Source organism: Carassius gibelio, chromosome B5 (genome assembly GCF_023724105.1).
Source record: "Carassius gibelio isolate Cgi1373 ecotype wild population from Czech Republic chromosome B5, carGib1.2-hapl.c, whole genome shotgun sequence".
In the NCBI taxonomy this organism is placed as follows: Eukaryota; Metazoa; Chordata; class Actinopteri; order Cypriniformes; family Cyprinidae; genus Carassius; species Carassius gibelio.
Genome location: NC_068400.1, coordinates 34,297,526 through 34,310,395, shown reverse-complemented (window position 1 = coordinate 34,310,395; position 12,870 = coordinate 34,297,526). Strand labels below are relative to the sequence as shown.

General features: G+C 38.9%; 1 protein-coding gene across 1 annotated transcript; it reads left to right on the top strand.

The window, feature by feature from the left end:
• Positions 1 to 726: 726 nt before the first annotated feature.
• Positions 727 to 11,257, top strand: LOC127957315 (myosin heavy chain, fast skeletal muscle-like). The gene is made up of 41 exons (XM_052555805.1): positions 727 to 758; positions 935 to 972; positions 1,420 to 1,638; positions 1,730 to 1,873; positions 1,958 to 2,114; positions 2,213 to 2,240; positions 2,372 to 2,486; positions 2,572 to 2,664; positions 2,789 to 2,852; positions 2,943 to 3,041; positions 3,139 to 3,242; positions 3,333 to 3,471; positions 3,616 to 3,734; positions 3,877 to 4,026; positions 4,111 to 4,281; positions 4,372 to 4,672; positions 4,799 to 4,869; positions 5,019 to 5,106; positions 5,220 to 5,337; positions 5,423 to 5,546; positions 5,644 to 5,780; positions 5,863 to 6,118; positions 6,210 to 6,452; positions 6,573 to 6,749; positions 6,839 to 6,984; positions 7,066 to 7,156; positions 7,233 to 7,622; positions 7,700 to 7,826; positions 7,990 to 8,108; positions 8,189 to 8,385; positions 8,464 to 8,647; positions 8,753 to 8,918; positions 9,001 to 9,125; positions 9,208 to 9,516; positions 9,634 to 9,837; positions 9,941 to 10,066; positions 10,153 to 10,323; positions 10,482 to 10,586; positions 10,658 to 10,753; positions 10,845 to 10,976; positions 11,151 to 11,257. The coding sequence occupies exons 3-41, from the start codon at positions 1,432 to 1,434 to the stop codon at positions 11,163 to 11,165; spliced, it is 5,808 nt and encodes a 1,935-aa protein (XP_052411765.1). The 5' UTR covers positions 727 to 758; positions 935 to 972; positions 1,420 to 1,431; the 3' UTR covers positions 11,166 to 11,257.
• Positions 11,258 to 12,870: the final 1,613 nt, after the last annotated feature.

The following is a 12,870-nucleotide window of genomic DNA, read 5'->3' as shown; positions in this document are numbered from 1 at the left end:
ATTGGGTAACCTGTTAATCGTTATTATACAGGCTTGTACATCTGTTATATTAGGTCATTTTCGGTGGCAGGGCTACGACTTTGGAATACCCTGCCTTTAGCACATAGAATGGCCCCTTCACCTGTATGTTTTTAAGTCCCTGCTAAAAACCTATTTGTTTTCCTTACTGTACTGATTACTCTTATTCTGTATTTTTTTTAAACAAGTTGTTCATATATTTATCCGGTTTGCTTTCTGTGTATGTTTTTATAATTTTCTCTCCTGTAAAGTACTTTGGTTAGCCTAGTTGCTGTTGTAAATGTGCTATACAAATAAAATGGACTTGAACTTGAACTAAGTGTTCTTGAGTTACAAAAATGTAATCTCAAATGTGTCATTTATATGTTTTGATATTATTGCAATTTAAATGGCAACAAAATAATTCCCTAATATATAATTAAATAATTTTATTTCCCAATGAATATTCTTTAAATCAGGCACAGTCCTATGCCTATACAGAGAGGAAATGATCATGTAATTTAATAGAAATGTGAACGTCTTTTTATGTAATGTGTTGTCAAATTTATGTGATAACTATAACTGTGTATAAGGCTGTTATATAGGTTGATGACTGAGAATAGATGCAGCTTCTTACCATAAATTAGGACTCCAAAGCTAGTCCATATATAGCCTCTGCTTAGTGTGCAAACTGACCTCAATATAAGTGTGGAGGAGAGCATGATCAGTCTTACAGGAGACTAGAGAAGTTCCAACTTGTGGTAAGAAACTGAAGTACTTTGCTTTTTATGTTGTTACTTATGTGAGTGAGCTAAACCAGTTGATATAACAGAAGATAAAGTCTTTCATAAGATATTATTTTAAAGGAAAATAAACATTGATTCACATTTACATTTAAGATTAAATATAGTCTATATTTAACTGAATTTCTTGGCAGGGCTGTGAAAATTTCATCTGGTATCCAGGAGCAGGAAGGTAGGTGGTAGCAATACACTGTGTTAATGCATTACAAATTTGGTTGAATATTAGGTCTTTTGTCAAATTTATGTAGGCTTATTGTAGATGTGCTACTATTTTTGATAAACGAAAGGTTTTACACCAGATTTTAAGTGGGACTAGATACACATAGTGTATGTACATAGTGGTAAACATCAATAAAAGAGATAACATTTCTGTTTCATTTGTGTTTATGCAAACATTTCTGTTTCATTTGTGTTTATGCAATTTATATTTATGAAATAAAATGTATCAGTAAAATGCATCTTGTGCAGCAGATCCAATCAGGCACACCATCAATTAAGCTTCTTCACCTTTTAATACTGTATACATTTATAAAGACCTGACCTACATGAGACCCTCTGTGAATTCTTTATGTGGACTGTATATTTCATTACCAATATTAATTATTTCTTAAAATTTTAGTAAACCGCCACCATGAGTACAGACGCGGAGATGGCCGTTTATGGCAAGGCTGCCATTTACCTCCGTAAGCCTGAGAAGGAGAGAATCGAGGCTCAGAGCAAACCATTTGATGCCAAGTCTGCCTGCTATGTGGTTGATGATAAAGAGCTGTACGTCAAGGGAACAATCAAAAGCAAAGACGGTGGCAAAGTCACTGTCATTGTGAATGACACTAAAGAGGTGAAATTTCAACATTTCAACAAGATTCTCTGTACATAAATGTACATATTTTTATTTATTTCCTGCTATATTTAATGGACCAAATTTATAGGAGAGAGTTGCAAAGGAGGATGACGTCCACCCAATGAATCCTCCCAAGTTTGACAAGATTGAGGACATGGCCATGATGACCCATCTCAATGAACCCTCTGTGCTGTATAACCTCAAAGAGCGTTATGCCGCATGGATGATCTACGTAAGTTCTGGAGCAAAGTAAAACAGCATTTAAGTTCATTTTGTAAGTGTTGTTGCAATCTGACCACTTCTCTGCTCATTTCAGACTTACTCTGGGCTTTTTTGCGCTACTGTGAACCCCTACAAGTGGCTCCCAGTGTATGATGCAGAAGTGGTGGCTGCCTACAGAGGCAAGAAGCGTATGGAGGCCCCACCCCACATCTTCTCTGTCTCTGACAACGCCTATCAGGCCATGCTGACTGGTAAGGCCTTACGGAAGTTAATTTTATAGATTTAATTAAATGTTGCTGTGTATAAAAATAAATATTTACCAGAAATTGTACACATTTGCAATCAACAGATAGGGAAAACCAGTCTGTCCTGATTACGTAAGTATTTTCATTTCATTTAGATAGATATAGATATATAAAAAATAAAATATAACCATACTGTATACTTCTGTCTCCTGAAAAGTGTGTATATTTTATCAATGTTGTTCTTCTCATCTTTAATAAACCAGTGGAGAATCTGGTGCTGGTAAGACTGTGAACACCAAACGTGTCATCCAGTACTTTGCCACAGTTGCAGTTCAAGGTGACAAGAAGAAAGAGCAGCAGGCTGCCGGTAAAATGCAGGTATGAGACTACCTAAAAATATATGTATTCAAGATAATAATAATAATAATAATAATAATAATAAAACATCCTTCAACCAATGCAGGGCTCTCTTGAGGATCAGATCATTGCTGCTAACCCTCTGCTTGAGGCTTATGGTAATGCCAAGACTGTGAGAAATGACAACTCCTCTCGTTTTGTAAGTTCACCACTTTCATTTACAGTACAGTTTGTTGTTTGTGTTAGATTTTCCTATTCAATGATTTCTATAAAACTATTATCATTACTGTTATTTATGTGTCATCTTATTTTGTTTAAAACAGGGTAAATTCATTAGAATTCACTTTGGCACATCAGGAAAACTAGCCAGTGCTGATATTGAGACATGTAGGTGGACATGATTTAATTTCATTTATGCATCCTACATTTGTCTGGCACGCTTCAGATGATTGTGACACAAGTACATTCTCTCAACAGATCTGCTGGAGAAGTCTAGAGTGACATTCCAGCTTCCAGATGAGAGAGGCTACCACATCTTCTACCAGATGATGACCAACCATAAGCCTGAGCTGATCGGTAGATGCACATATTTGATTCAATGTTTTGATAATATTGTAAATACTCAGACAATATCAGATATTACTCTTTCATAAATGCTCTGTGTATTTTACAGAAATGACGCTCATCACCACCAACCCTTATGACTTCCCCATGTGCAGTCAGGGTCAGATCACAGTGGCAAGCATTGATGATAAAGAGGAGCTGATGGCTACTGATGTTAGTCAATGGTGTTTTTATTTTATTTTATTAACGCATTCTATATAATTATGTCTGATCATAGAGTTCATTCTTCTCTGTAATTTCCAGTCTGCTATTGACATTCTTGGCTTCAGTGCTGAGGAGAAGATGGGCATCTACAAGTTCACTGGAGCTGTGCTTCATCATGGTAACATGAAGTTCAAGCAGAAGCAGCGTGAGGAGCAGGCTGAGCCTGATGGCACAGAGGGTGAGACTAAATAGCTCTGTGTGTGATCACATGCAGTGCCTTGCTTAAGAGAATCAAAAACACTGATTCTTTCTATTTTAGAGAAGAAAAAATAGTTTTCAAGGCAAGAGATGTATGGATGTGTTCTACCCTTTAAACTTGCAGAGGCTGACAAAATCGCCTACCTTCTGGGTTTGAACTCTGCTGATATGCTGAAGGCTTTGTGCTACCCCAGAGTCAAGGTCGGAAATGAGTTTGTGACCAAAGGCCAGACTGTTCCACAGGTGTGTAGTAATATATGAGGTAACATATTTCCATTATGTCTGTGTGTTCAGTCTGGAAATCATGATTATATTTGACTAATTATAGCGAATCAGAGTTTTTAAGACATTTCTTTTTTAATGAAAATTCACTCTATTCTTACAGGTTTACAACTCTGTTAGTGCCTTGTCCAAATCTATCTATGAGAGGATGTTCTTGTGGATGGTCGTTCGTATCAACCAGATGTTGGACACAAAACAGCAAAGAAATTTCTTCATTGGTGTGCTGGATATCGCTGGCTTTGAGATCTTTGATGTAAGAATCTTTTATGTTTATTTCTCTTTATGGCAAAATAAGTCACATTCAGCCGCTAGTAAATGATCCTGTTTCTTTCTCCAGTTCAACAGCATGGAACAGCTGTGCATCAACTTCACCAACGAGAAACTGCAACAATTTTTCAACCACCACATGTTTGTGCTGGAACAAGAGGAGTACAAGAAGGAGGGCATTGTTTGGGAATTCATTGACTTTGGCATGGACTTGGCTGCTTGCATTGAGCTCATTGAGAAGGTTTTTACTGGTTTATGAACTTATTAATTTCCATTTTCCATTTTCAAAAGTATACATTTTTAATAATAAACAACATTCTTTTATAAACAGCCCATGGGTATCTTCTCCATCCTTGAAGAGGAGTGCATGTTCCCCAAGGCTACAGACACTTCCTTCAAGAACAAGCTGTATGATCAGCATCTTGGCAAGTGCAATGCTTTCCAGAAACCAAAGCCTGCCAAAGGCAAGGCTGAGGCCCACTTCTCCCTGGTCCACTACGCTGGAACTGTGGACTACAACATTAATGGCTGGTTGGACAAGAACAAGGATCCACTGAACGAGTCTGTTGTGCAGCTTTACCAGAAGTCTTCTGTCAAACTGCTGGCTACTCTCTACCCACCTGTTGTTGAGGGTAATGGGGAAAAAAGTGTTACTAATACTATTATGGTTATTAATTTAACCAACCTTTTACTCGGTTTTGCTCTTTCTTTCTTGTTTTTGCATTCATAAGTGCTCATTTGTATCTTTATCTGAATAGAAACTGGTGGTGGAAAGAAGGGAGGCAAGAAGAAGGGTGGTTCCATGCAGACTGTGTCTTCACAGTTTAGAGTACGTCTTTGTTTGAAACCAAATTTGAATAATGATGCAGTGAAAGCAATGACTGTACATCAGCTTGCTTGACTCTACATCAGAGAAATTATATATCAACAAGTCAGTCAATGTGACTAAGAAAGCTGTAACTTTTGGTGATTAAACAGGAGAACTTGGGCAAGCTCATGACCAACTTGAGGAGCACTCACCCTCACTTTGTGCGCTGTCTGATTCCCAATGAGTCCAAGACTCCAGGTATAGTTATAAGGGGCTTACATATATTTTGACATTAACAATATTTTAAAGTAATATTTATAAAAATGATAATGTCAACTAACCAAGCTCATGATCTAAACTGTCCTTTATAGGTCTCATGGAGAACCACCTGGTTATCCACCAGCTGAGGTGTAACGGTGTGCTGGAGGGCATCAGAATCTGCAGAAAGGGCTTCCCCAGCAGAATCCTCTATGGTGACTTCAAGCAGAGGTAGCAGGGACCACATGAAAAAAAACATTTACTGTATGAGGCTCTTAATTGGAGGATATTAAACATTTTGATTAACCTTCAACAGATACAAGGTGCTGAATGCCAGTGTAATCCCAGAGGGACAGTTTATTGACAACAAGAAAGCTTCTGAGAAACTCCTGGGATCCATCGACGTTGATCACGACCAGTACAGATTTGGACACACAAAGGTTTATATTCTACTTTACAGCATTTAAAACATTTAATCATCATGATTTTTTGTATAAAAATATTCTGTTAAAATCACTGCATTTATTGTATATTCAGGTGTTCTTCAAAGCTGGTCTTCTGGGTACTCTTGAGGAGATGCGTGATGAGAAACTGGCTGCTCTGGTCACAATGACTCAGGCTCTTTGCCGTGGTTATCTGATGAGGAGAGAGTTTGTGAAGATGATGGAGAGGAGGTGAGGAATGTCATGAATAAAGATAATATCAATAATACCTGTGGAATGATGATTATAACATTTAATAATGAATTATTCTTAGGGAATCCATTTACACCATCCAATACAACGTCCGCTCTTTCATGAACGTCAAACACTGGCCATGGATGAAGGTTTACTACAAGATTAAGCCTCTGCTGAAGAGTGCTGAGACTGAGAAGGAGCTGGCAACCATGAAGGAAGACTTTGTAAAATGCAAAGAAGATCTTGCCAAGGCAGAAGCCAAAAAGAAGGAGCTTGAAGAGAAGATGGTGGCACTGCTGCAGGAGAAAAATGATCTGCAGCTGCAAGTAGCATCTGTGAGTTTATCTAATTTAATTAACTGAAATATATCGACATTAAAATGAACAAAGTGGTTTCCAAAGAAATAACAATCTATTTTCCTAACAGGAATCTGAGAATCTGTCAGATGCTGAGGAGAGATGTGAAGGTCTGATCAAGAGCAAAATCCAGCTTGAAGCTAAACTCAAAGAGACAACTGAGAGACTGGAAGATGAGGAAGAAATCAATGCTGAACTGACAGCCAAGAAGAGGAAGCTGGAGGATGAGTGCTCTGAGCTGAAGAAAGACATTGATGACCTGGAGCTCACCTTGGCAAAAGTGGAAAAGGAGAAACATGCCACTGAGAACAAGGTTGGAGATTAAGTTGGTTTAAGATAGGATTTTTTTCAGTTTTATATTATGATGTAGACTATGTATTGTAAAAAAAAAAAAAAAAAAAAAAAGCTAATTTGCAACAAAAAATTCACACAGGTCAAAAACTTGACTGAGGAAATGGCAGCTCAGGATGAAAGCATCGCCAAACTTACGAAGGAGAAGAAAGCCCTCCAAGAGGCACATCAGCAGACCCTGGATGATCTCCAGGCAGAAGAGGACAAAGTCAACACCCTGACCAAATCCAAGACAAAGCTTGAGCAGCAAGTTGATGATGTGAGTTACTAACTAAACATGTCATTAATTAATTAAATTAACTGTTTGTTTTTTTTTAGCCTTGAAAATATTTTATCACTGTCCAATAGCTTGAGGGTTCCCTTGAACAAGAGAAGAAGCTCCGCATGGATCTTGAGAGAGCAAAGAGAAAGCTTGAAGGAGACCTGAAATTAGCCCAAGAGTCCATCATGGACCTCGAGAATGATAAGCAACAATCTGATGAGAAGCTGAAGAAGTAGGAAGTTTTTGTAAACTCTTTCAAAAATAATGGTTATCATTTATTTCAAATCATTCATTGTTCCCCTTTTACACACAGAAAAGACTTTGAAACAAGCCAGCTGCTCAGCAAGATTGAAGATGAACAATCTCTGGGTGCTCAACTCCAGAAGAAGATCAAGGAACTTCAGGTATTTTCTTTTTCTTTTTGCTGTTAAAGGCACTGGTAAAATAAAGGCTAATAAGGTTTTAATAATGTCACTGTAGGCTCGCATTGAGGAACTGGAGGAAGAGATTGAGGCTGAGCGTGCTGCTCGTGCCAAGGTTGAGAAGCAGAGAGCTGATCTCTCCAGGGAACTTGAGGAGATCAGTGAGAGGCTTGAGGAGGCTGGAGGAGCCACTGCTGCTCAGATCGAGATGAATAAGAAGCGTGAAGCTGAATTCCAGAAGCTGCGTCGTGATCTTGAAGAGTCCACCCTCCAGCATGAAGCTACGGCTGCTGCCCTCCGTAAGAAGCAGGCAGACAGTGTGGCCGAGCTGGGAGAGCAAATCGACAACCTCCAGCGTGTCAAGCAGAAGCTTGAGAAAGAGAAGAGTGAATTCAAAATGGAGATCGATGATCTCTCCAGCAACATGGAGGCTGTTGCCAAAGCAAAGGTTGGGAATTTTATGCCTAAAGAATACAGTACATGTCTTGAAGTTTTTCAAACATCTAATTACTTTTGCATTTTTAGGCCAATCTTGAGAAGATGTGCCGCACAGTTGAGGACCAACTTAGTGAAATAAAGTCTAAGAATGATGAGAACCTTCGCCAGATAAACGACCTCAGTGCTCAAAGAGCAAGACTTCAAACTGAAAATGGTAACCAAAAACAATCGCAAAGAAATTAATAACATTATTCAGCACTGAATATCTACCAAAGTATTTTTCGAGAAAGCATACATTTTTCATTTTGCTTTTATACAGTTTGTTTTGATATTAACTGTTGGGAACATTAACACAATCTGAGTCTAAATTTACACAGGTGAGTTTGGCCGTCAGCTGGAGGAGAAAGAGGCCCTGGTTTCTCAGCTCACCAGAGGCAAACAAGCTTTCACTCAGCAAATTGAGGAGCTTAAGAGACAGATTGAAGAGGAGGTTAAGGTAATATTGCATAGTCAAAACAAACACATAATTTTGACTACTAAGCAATAAAGCTAACGTTATGTGACTTTGTGTCCTAGGCTAAGAATGCACTGGCCCATGCTGTGCAATCAGCCCGTCATGACTGCGACCTGCTCCGTGAGCAGTTTGAGGAAGAGCAGGAGGCAAAGGCTGAGCTGCAGAGGGGAATGTCAAAGGCCAACAGTGAAGTTGCACAGTGGAGAACCAAATATGAAACTGACGCCATCCAGCGCACTGAGGAGCTTGAAGAGTCCAAGTATGAACATCACAAGAGCTGATGACTATGTGTTCATATGGAAAAGTCTTTCATGTTAAAACTGGTGATGCATTGTAGGAAGAAGTTGGCTCAGCGTCTGCAAGAGGCAGAAGAACAAATTGAGGCTGTGAACTCCAAATGTGCCTCTCTGGAGAAGACCAAACAGAGACTCCAGGGTGAAGTGGAGGACCTCATGATTGATGTGGAGAGAGCCAATTCTTTGGCTGCCAACCTTGACAAGAAGCAGAGGAACTTTGACAAGGTAAAAAAAAAATATTTTATGATATTCTCTTCCTAAATCATTGCTAAAATGGGTTTTGTTGAAGATGTTCGAAATAAACTTGAACTTAGAATATCTTCACTAAAGGTCCTGTCAGAATGGAAGCAGAAATATGAAGAAGGTCAGGCAGAGCTGGAAGGTGCCCAGAAAGAGGCTCGTTCACTCAGCACTGAGCTGTTCAAGATGAAAAACTCCTATGAGGAGACTTTAGATCAGCTGGAGACCCTCAAGAGAGAGAACAAGAATCTGCAGCGTAAGACTGAAACATTAAAAAGGAAATATATATGATAAATGAATGCTAAAAATGATACAGATTATATTTTTCCTTTCTACAGAGGAGATTTCAGACCTGACAGAGCAGCTGGGTGAGACTGGTAAGAGCATCCATGAGCTGGAAAAGGCCAAGAAGGCAGTGGAGACTGAAAAGGCAGAGATTCAGACCGCCCTGGAGGAGGCTGAAGTGAGTATCCTGAGATTAATATTCAATTCTTGGCATTACACTGTTGTCAATGCATATTTTTAAACTTATTTATTTTTCATAGGGCACCCTGGAGCATGAGGAGTCCAAGATTCTTCGTGTCCAGCTTGAGCTTAACCAGGTCAAGGGGGAGATTGACAGGAAGCTTGCAGAGAAGGATGAGGAGATGGAGCAGATCAAGAGGAACAGCCAGAGAGTCATTGAATCCATGCAGAGCACTATGGACTCTGAGGTCAGGAGCAGGAATGATGCCCTGAGAATCAAGAAGAAGATGGAGGGAGACCTTAATGAGATGGAGATTCAGCTGAGCCATGCCAATCGCCAGGCTTCTGAGGCCCAGAAACAGCTCAGGAACGTTCAGGGACAACTCAAGGTATATGACTTCTCTTTGGTTTATGGGTTTAGTAATATGATTGTATAATCTAAACTATGTTAAGTAAAGGCCAACAATAAACACATGTAAAGCTTACTACGTAATTGTTATGTTTAGGATGCCCAGCTGCACCTTGACGATGCTGTGAGAGGACAGGAAGACATGAAGGAGCAGGTGGCAATGGTGGAGCGCAGAAACACTCTGATGCAAGCTGAGATTGAGGAGCTGAGAGCTGCTCTGGAGCAGACAGAGAGAGGCCGCAAAGTGGCTGAACAAGAGCTTGTGGATGCCAGTGAGCGTGTTGGGCTGCTGCACTCTCAGGTAACAGCATAATGTATTTTACAAGGAAATTAATTCTACAATGAAAATAAGGAAATTGAGAGCCTCATTTAAAATGTTCATACTGTTGCTTTCCATGTTATAGAACACAAGTCTCCTGAACACCAAGAAGAAGCTTGAGGCTGACCTTGTTCAGATCCAGAGTGAAGTTGATGACACTGTACAGGAAGCCAGAAATGCAGAGGAGAAGGCCAAGAAGGCCATCACTGATGTGAGAAACAGTAGCTGCCTAATGATTAACAAAACACTTGTATGCTTAAAAATGCAAACTAATATTTATCTATATCACTGCAAAAGGCTGCAATGATGGCAGAGGAACTCAAGAAGGAGCAGGACACCAGTGCTCACCTTGAGAGGATGAAGAAGAATCTGGAGGTGACAGTGAAGGACCTGCAGCACCGTCTGGATGAGGCTGAGAATCTGGCCATGAAGGGAGGAAAGAAACAACTCCAGAAGTTGGAGAGCAGAGTAATTTTTTTATATATATATAAAATATAATTTTAGGATTTAATCTCTTGAAGGTGTTGCTTACAGTTTTTCCTAAATTCAAAGCATCATCTAAGGTTCCAATAGTACTAACCGGGCAATAACTATTCATTTGTTCACTTATTTATGTGCTATCATAGGTTCGTGAGCTTGAGGCTGAAGTTGAAGCAGAACAGAGACGTGGATCTGATGCTGTTAAGGGTGTCCGCAAATATGAGAGGAGGGTGAAAGAGCTGTCTTATCAGGTATGATCATACCTGACCATATCTTTAGGTTTATCCATACAAATCTATGAAATATTTTTTATTGTTTGTAGACTGAGGAGGATAAGAAGAACATCAGCAGACTTCAGGATCTGGTTGATAAGTTGCAGTTGAAGGTCAAAGCCTACAAGAGGCAGGCTGAGGAGGCGGTATGTTAAATAAATCTGAACATTATAATAGCATAATAATTACCGGTAGGCATTTATTTACTTGATACATACTAAAAATGTTACTTTTTAGGAAGAGCAAGCCAATGCTCATCTTTCCAAGCTGAGGAAGGCGCAGCATGAGCTGGAGGAGGCTGAGGAGCGTGCAGACATTTCTGAGTCTCAGGTCAACAAGCTCAGAGCCAAGAGCCGTGATGCTGGAAAGGTAAGCTGCATAATAGCAGAATCTTTTCTCAGTAAAGTAAAAAATGTAAAAACAGTAAAAAATGCTTTCTTGCATTTACTGGGAAGAAACATACAGTATTCAGCTTATGCTTGAAAAATGTACTGAGTATTTACATGACTTTACTGTATGTCTTTTTTTTTTTTTTTGTCTCAGGCCAAAGAAGAGTGAAACCCTTAAGCTGGGAACCTCCACTGAAGTCATATAATATGACTGTTCAGTAGATTTACATGTAATATTTTGAAATAAACTTTTGAAATAAATCTGTGCTCACTAGAAATTTGTTTTGGAGGGATCTTAAGAGCAATTTTATTCTCAAATAAATTAATGAATTATTATTTTTTTAAATGACATCACTTAAATACTGAAACATTAATACACATAATAGCTTTATCAATAATGTAAAAAGCTTGTTCATAAAGGTTTCCTCCACTGATGCAAGAAAAAAGTTTAACTTTATCCTTAAAGGCAATTTTTTATGTACACAACGTACATATACAGCACCTCAACACGTACAAAATAACAATAAGCAGTTGAAATTCAGTACACAATGTGTGGGCGACATCAGAAAGGACTAAATGGCCTTTCCTGGTCACCATATATTCATAAATTCTGGTCCCCACTATCTCTGCACAAAATCAATAAAAAACAAACGTACATGAATACCTTCCAAATGTCTTAAAATGATGTTTGTTAAGGTACAAGTGGCATCTTCCACTCCTCTAATGTTACCTGATCTATACACAAACTACATAGGATCAAGTGCTGACTGGGTTAAAGGTGCCACAGAATGCAAAAATCACTTTTATAAGGTGTTTGAAAACAGCTGTGCTGCTGGAGTATGTGAAAACAACCAGCCTATAATTGTAAAAAATCCACTTACTTGTTGTTTTATATTTCCAAAAAATCATAAACAGTCTCTCCACACAAGCAGTTCTAGACTATGACGACATAGTCTGTGAAAGTCCCACTCATTTGTGACGCTCTCTGCCCTATTAGCATATACACAGTCCTGACTGAGAAGCTGGTCCGCCATTACTGTTCTCTGGCAGAAAAAAAATTCACCTCCCTCACAGTTGTCATGAAGGGCAAAAGTAGCTATTTAGTCCAAACATTTTTTTGAACCAGGCTGTAAATTTTTTTCTGCTGTAAAGTTGGCCATTTTAACATGGGAAATCTATGGAACTGACTACCTTTTGCAGCCAGCCTCAAGAGGCCAGTTGATGAATTGCAGTTTTAGTCTCTTTTGCCGTTTGGTTGGGATGTATGGGATCAGAATCCCACCAAATGTATTGCAGTCACAGATGGAAAAGTAATAAAAAAAAATGTAAAACACGTGTAAAATAATAATGCACAAAACCGAAAAACAACATTTTTAAAGTATCCCATTTTTTCTTTTTAAATAAACAATGTGGTCATGTAACAAAAAGTAATAATAAGCGTGAATCAAAAATGTAAACACAATAAAATTATATTGCACAAATTTGAAACATGAATTAAACATTTCCAAAATCGCAAACAAAATCAGGTTTCCTGCTCATATGTTCCTTTTTTGTGTGCTTATGGTCTTTTCCAATTTGTTTCCGCATCCTTTGCTTTCGTTTCTAAATGTTGCAGTTAGAGTTTCATTTAAATCAGGGCGGGCTTCAGCGCCACCATTGGGCCACAAGTTCTAGATTGACAGCTGCTCCACTAGCCAATCAGTCTAAGGGGGAGTTGACGTTACTCCAATGTGGTTTCCCACTGTCTCTGACAAAGGACAGACTGGAAGTCATTCATTTCCAATTGAAAGTAGTGCGGGAGCTGTTTGGAGTTTCGATCATATGCGTATGTGGAAATTTCAGATCCGTTTTGAGCTTCGGATGCATTCAAATAT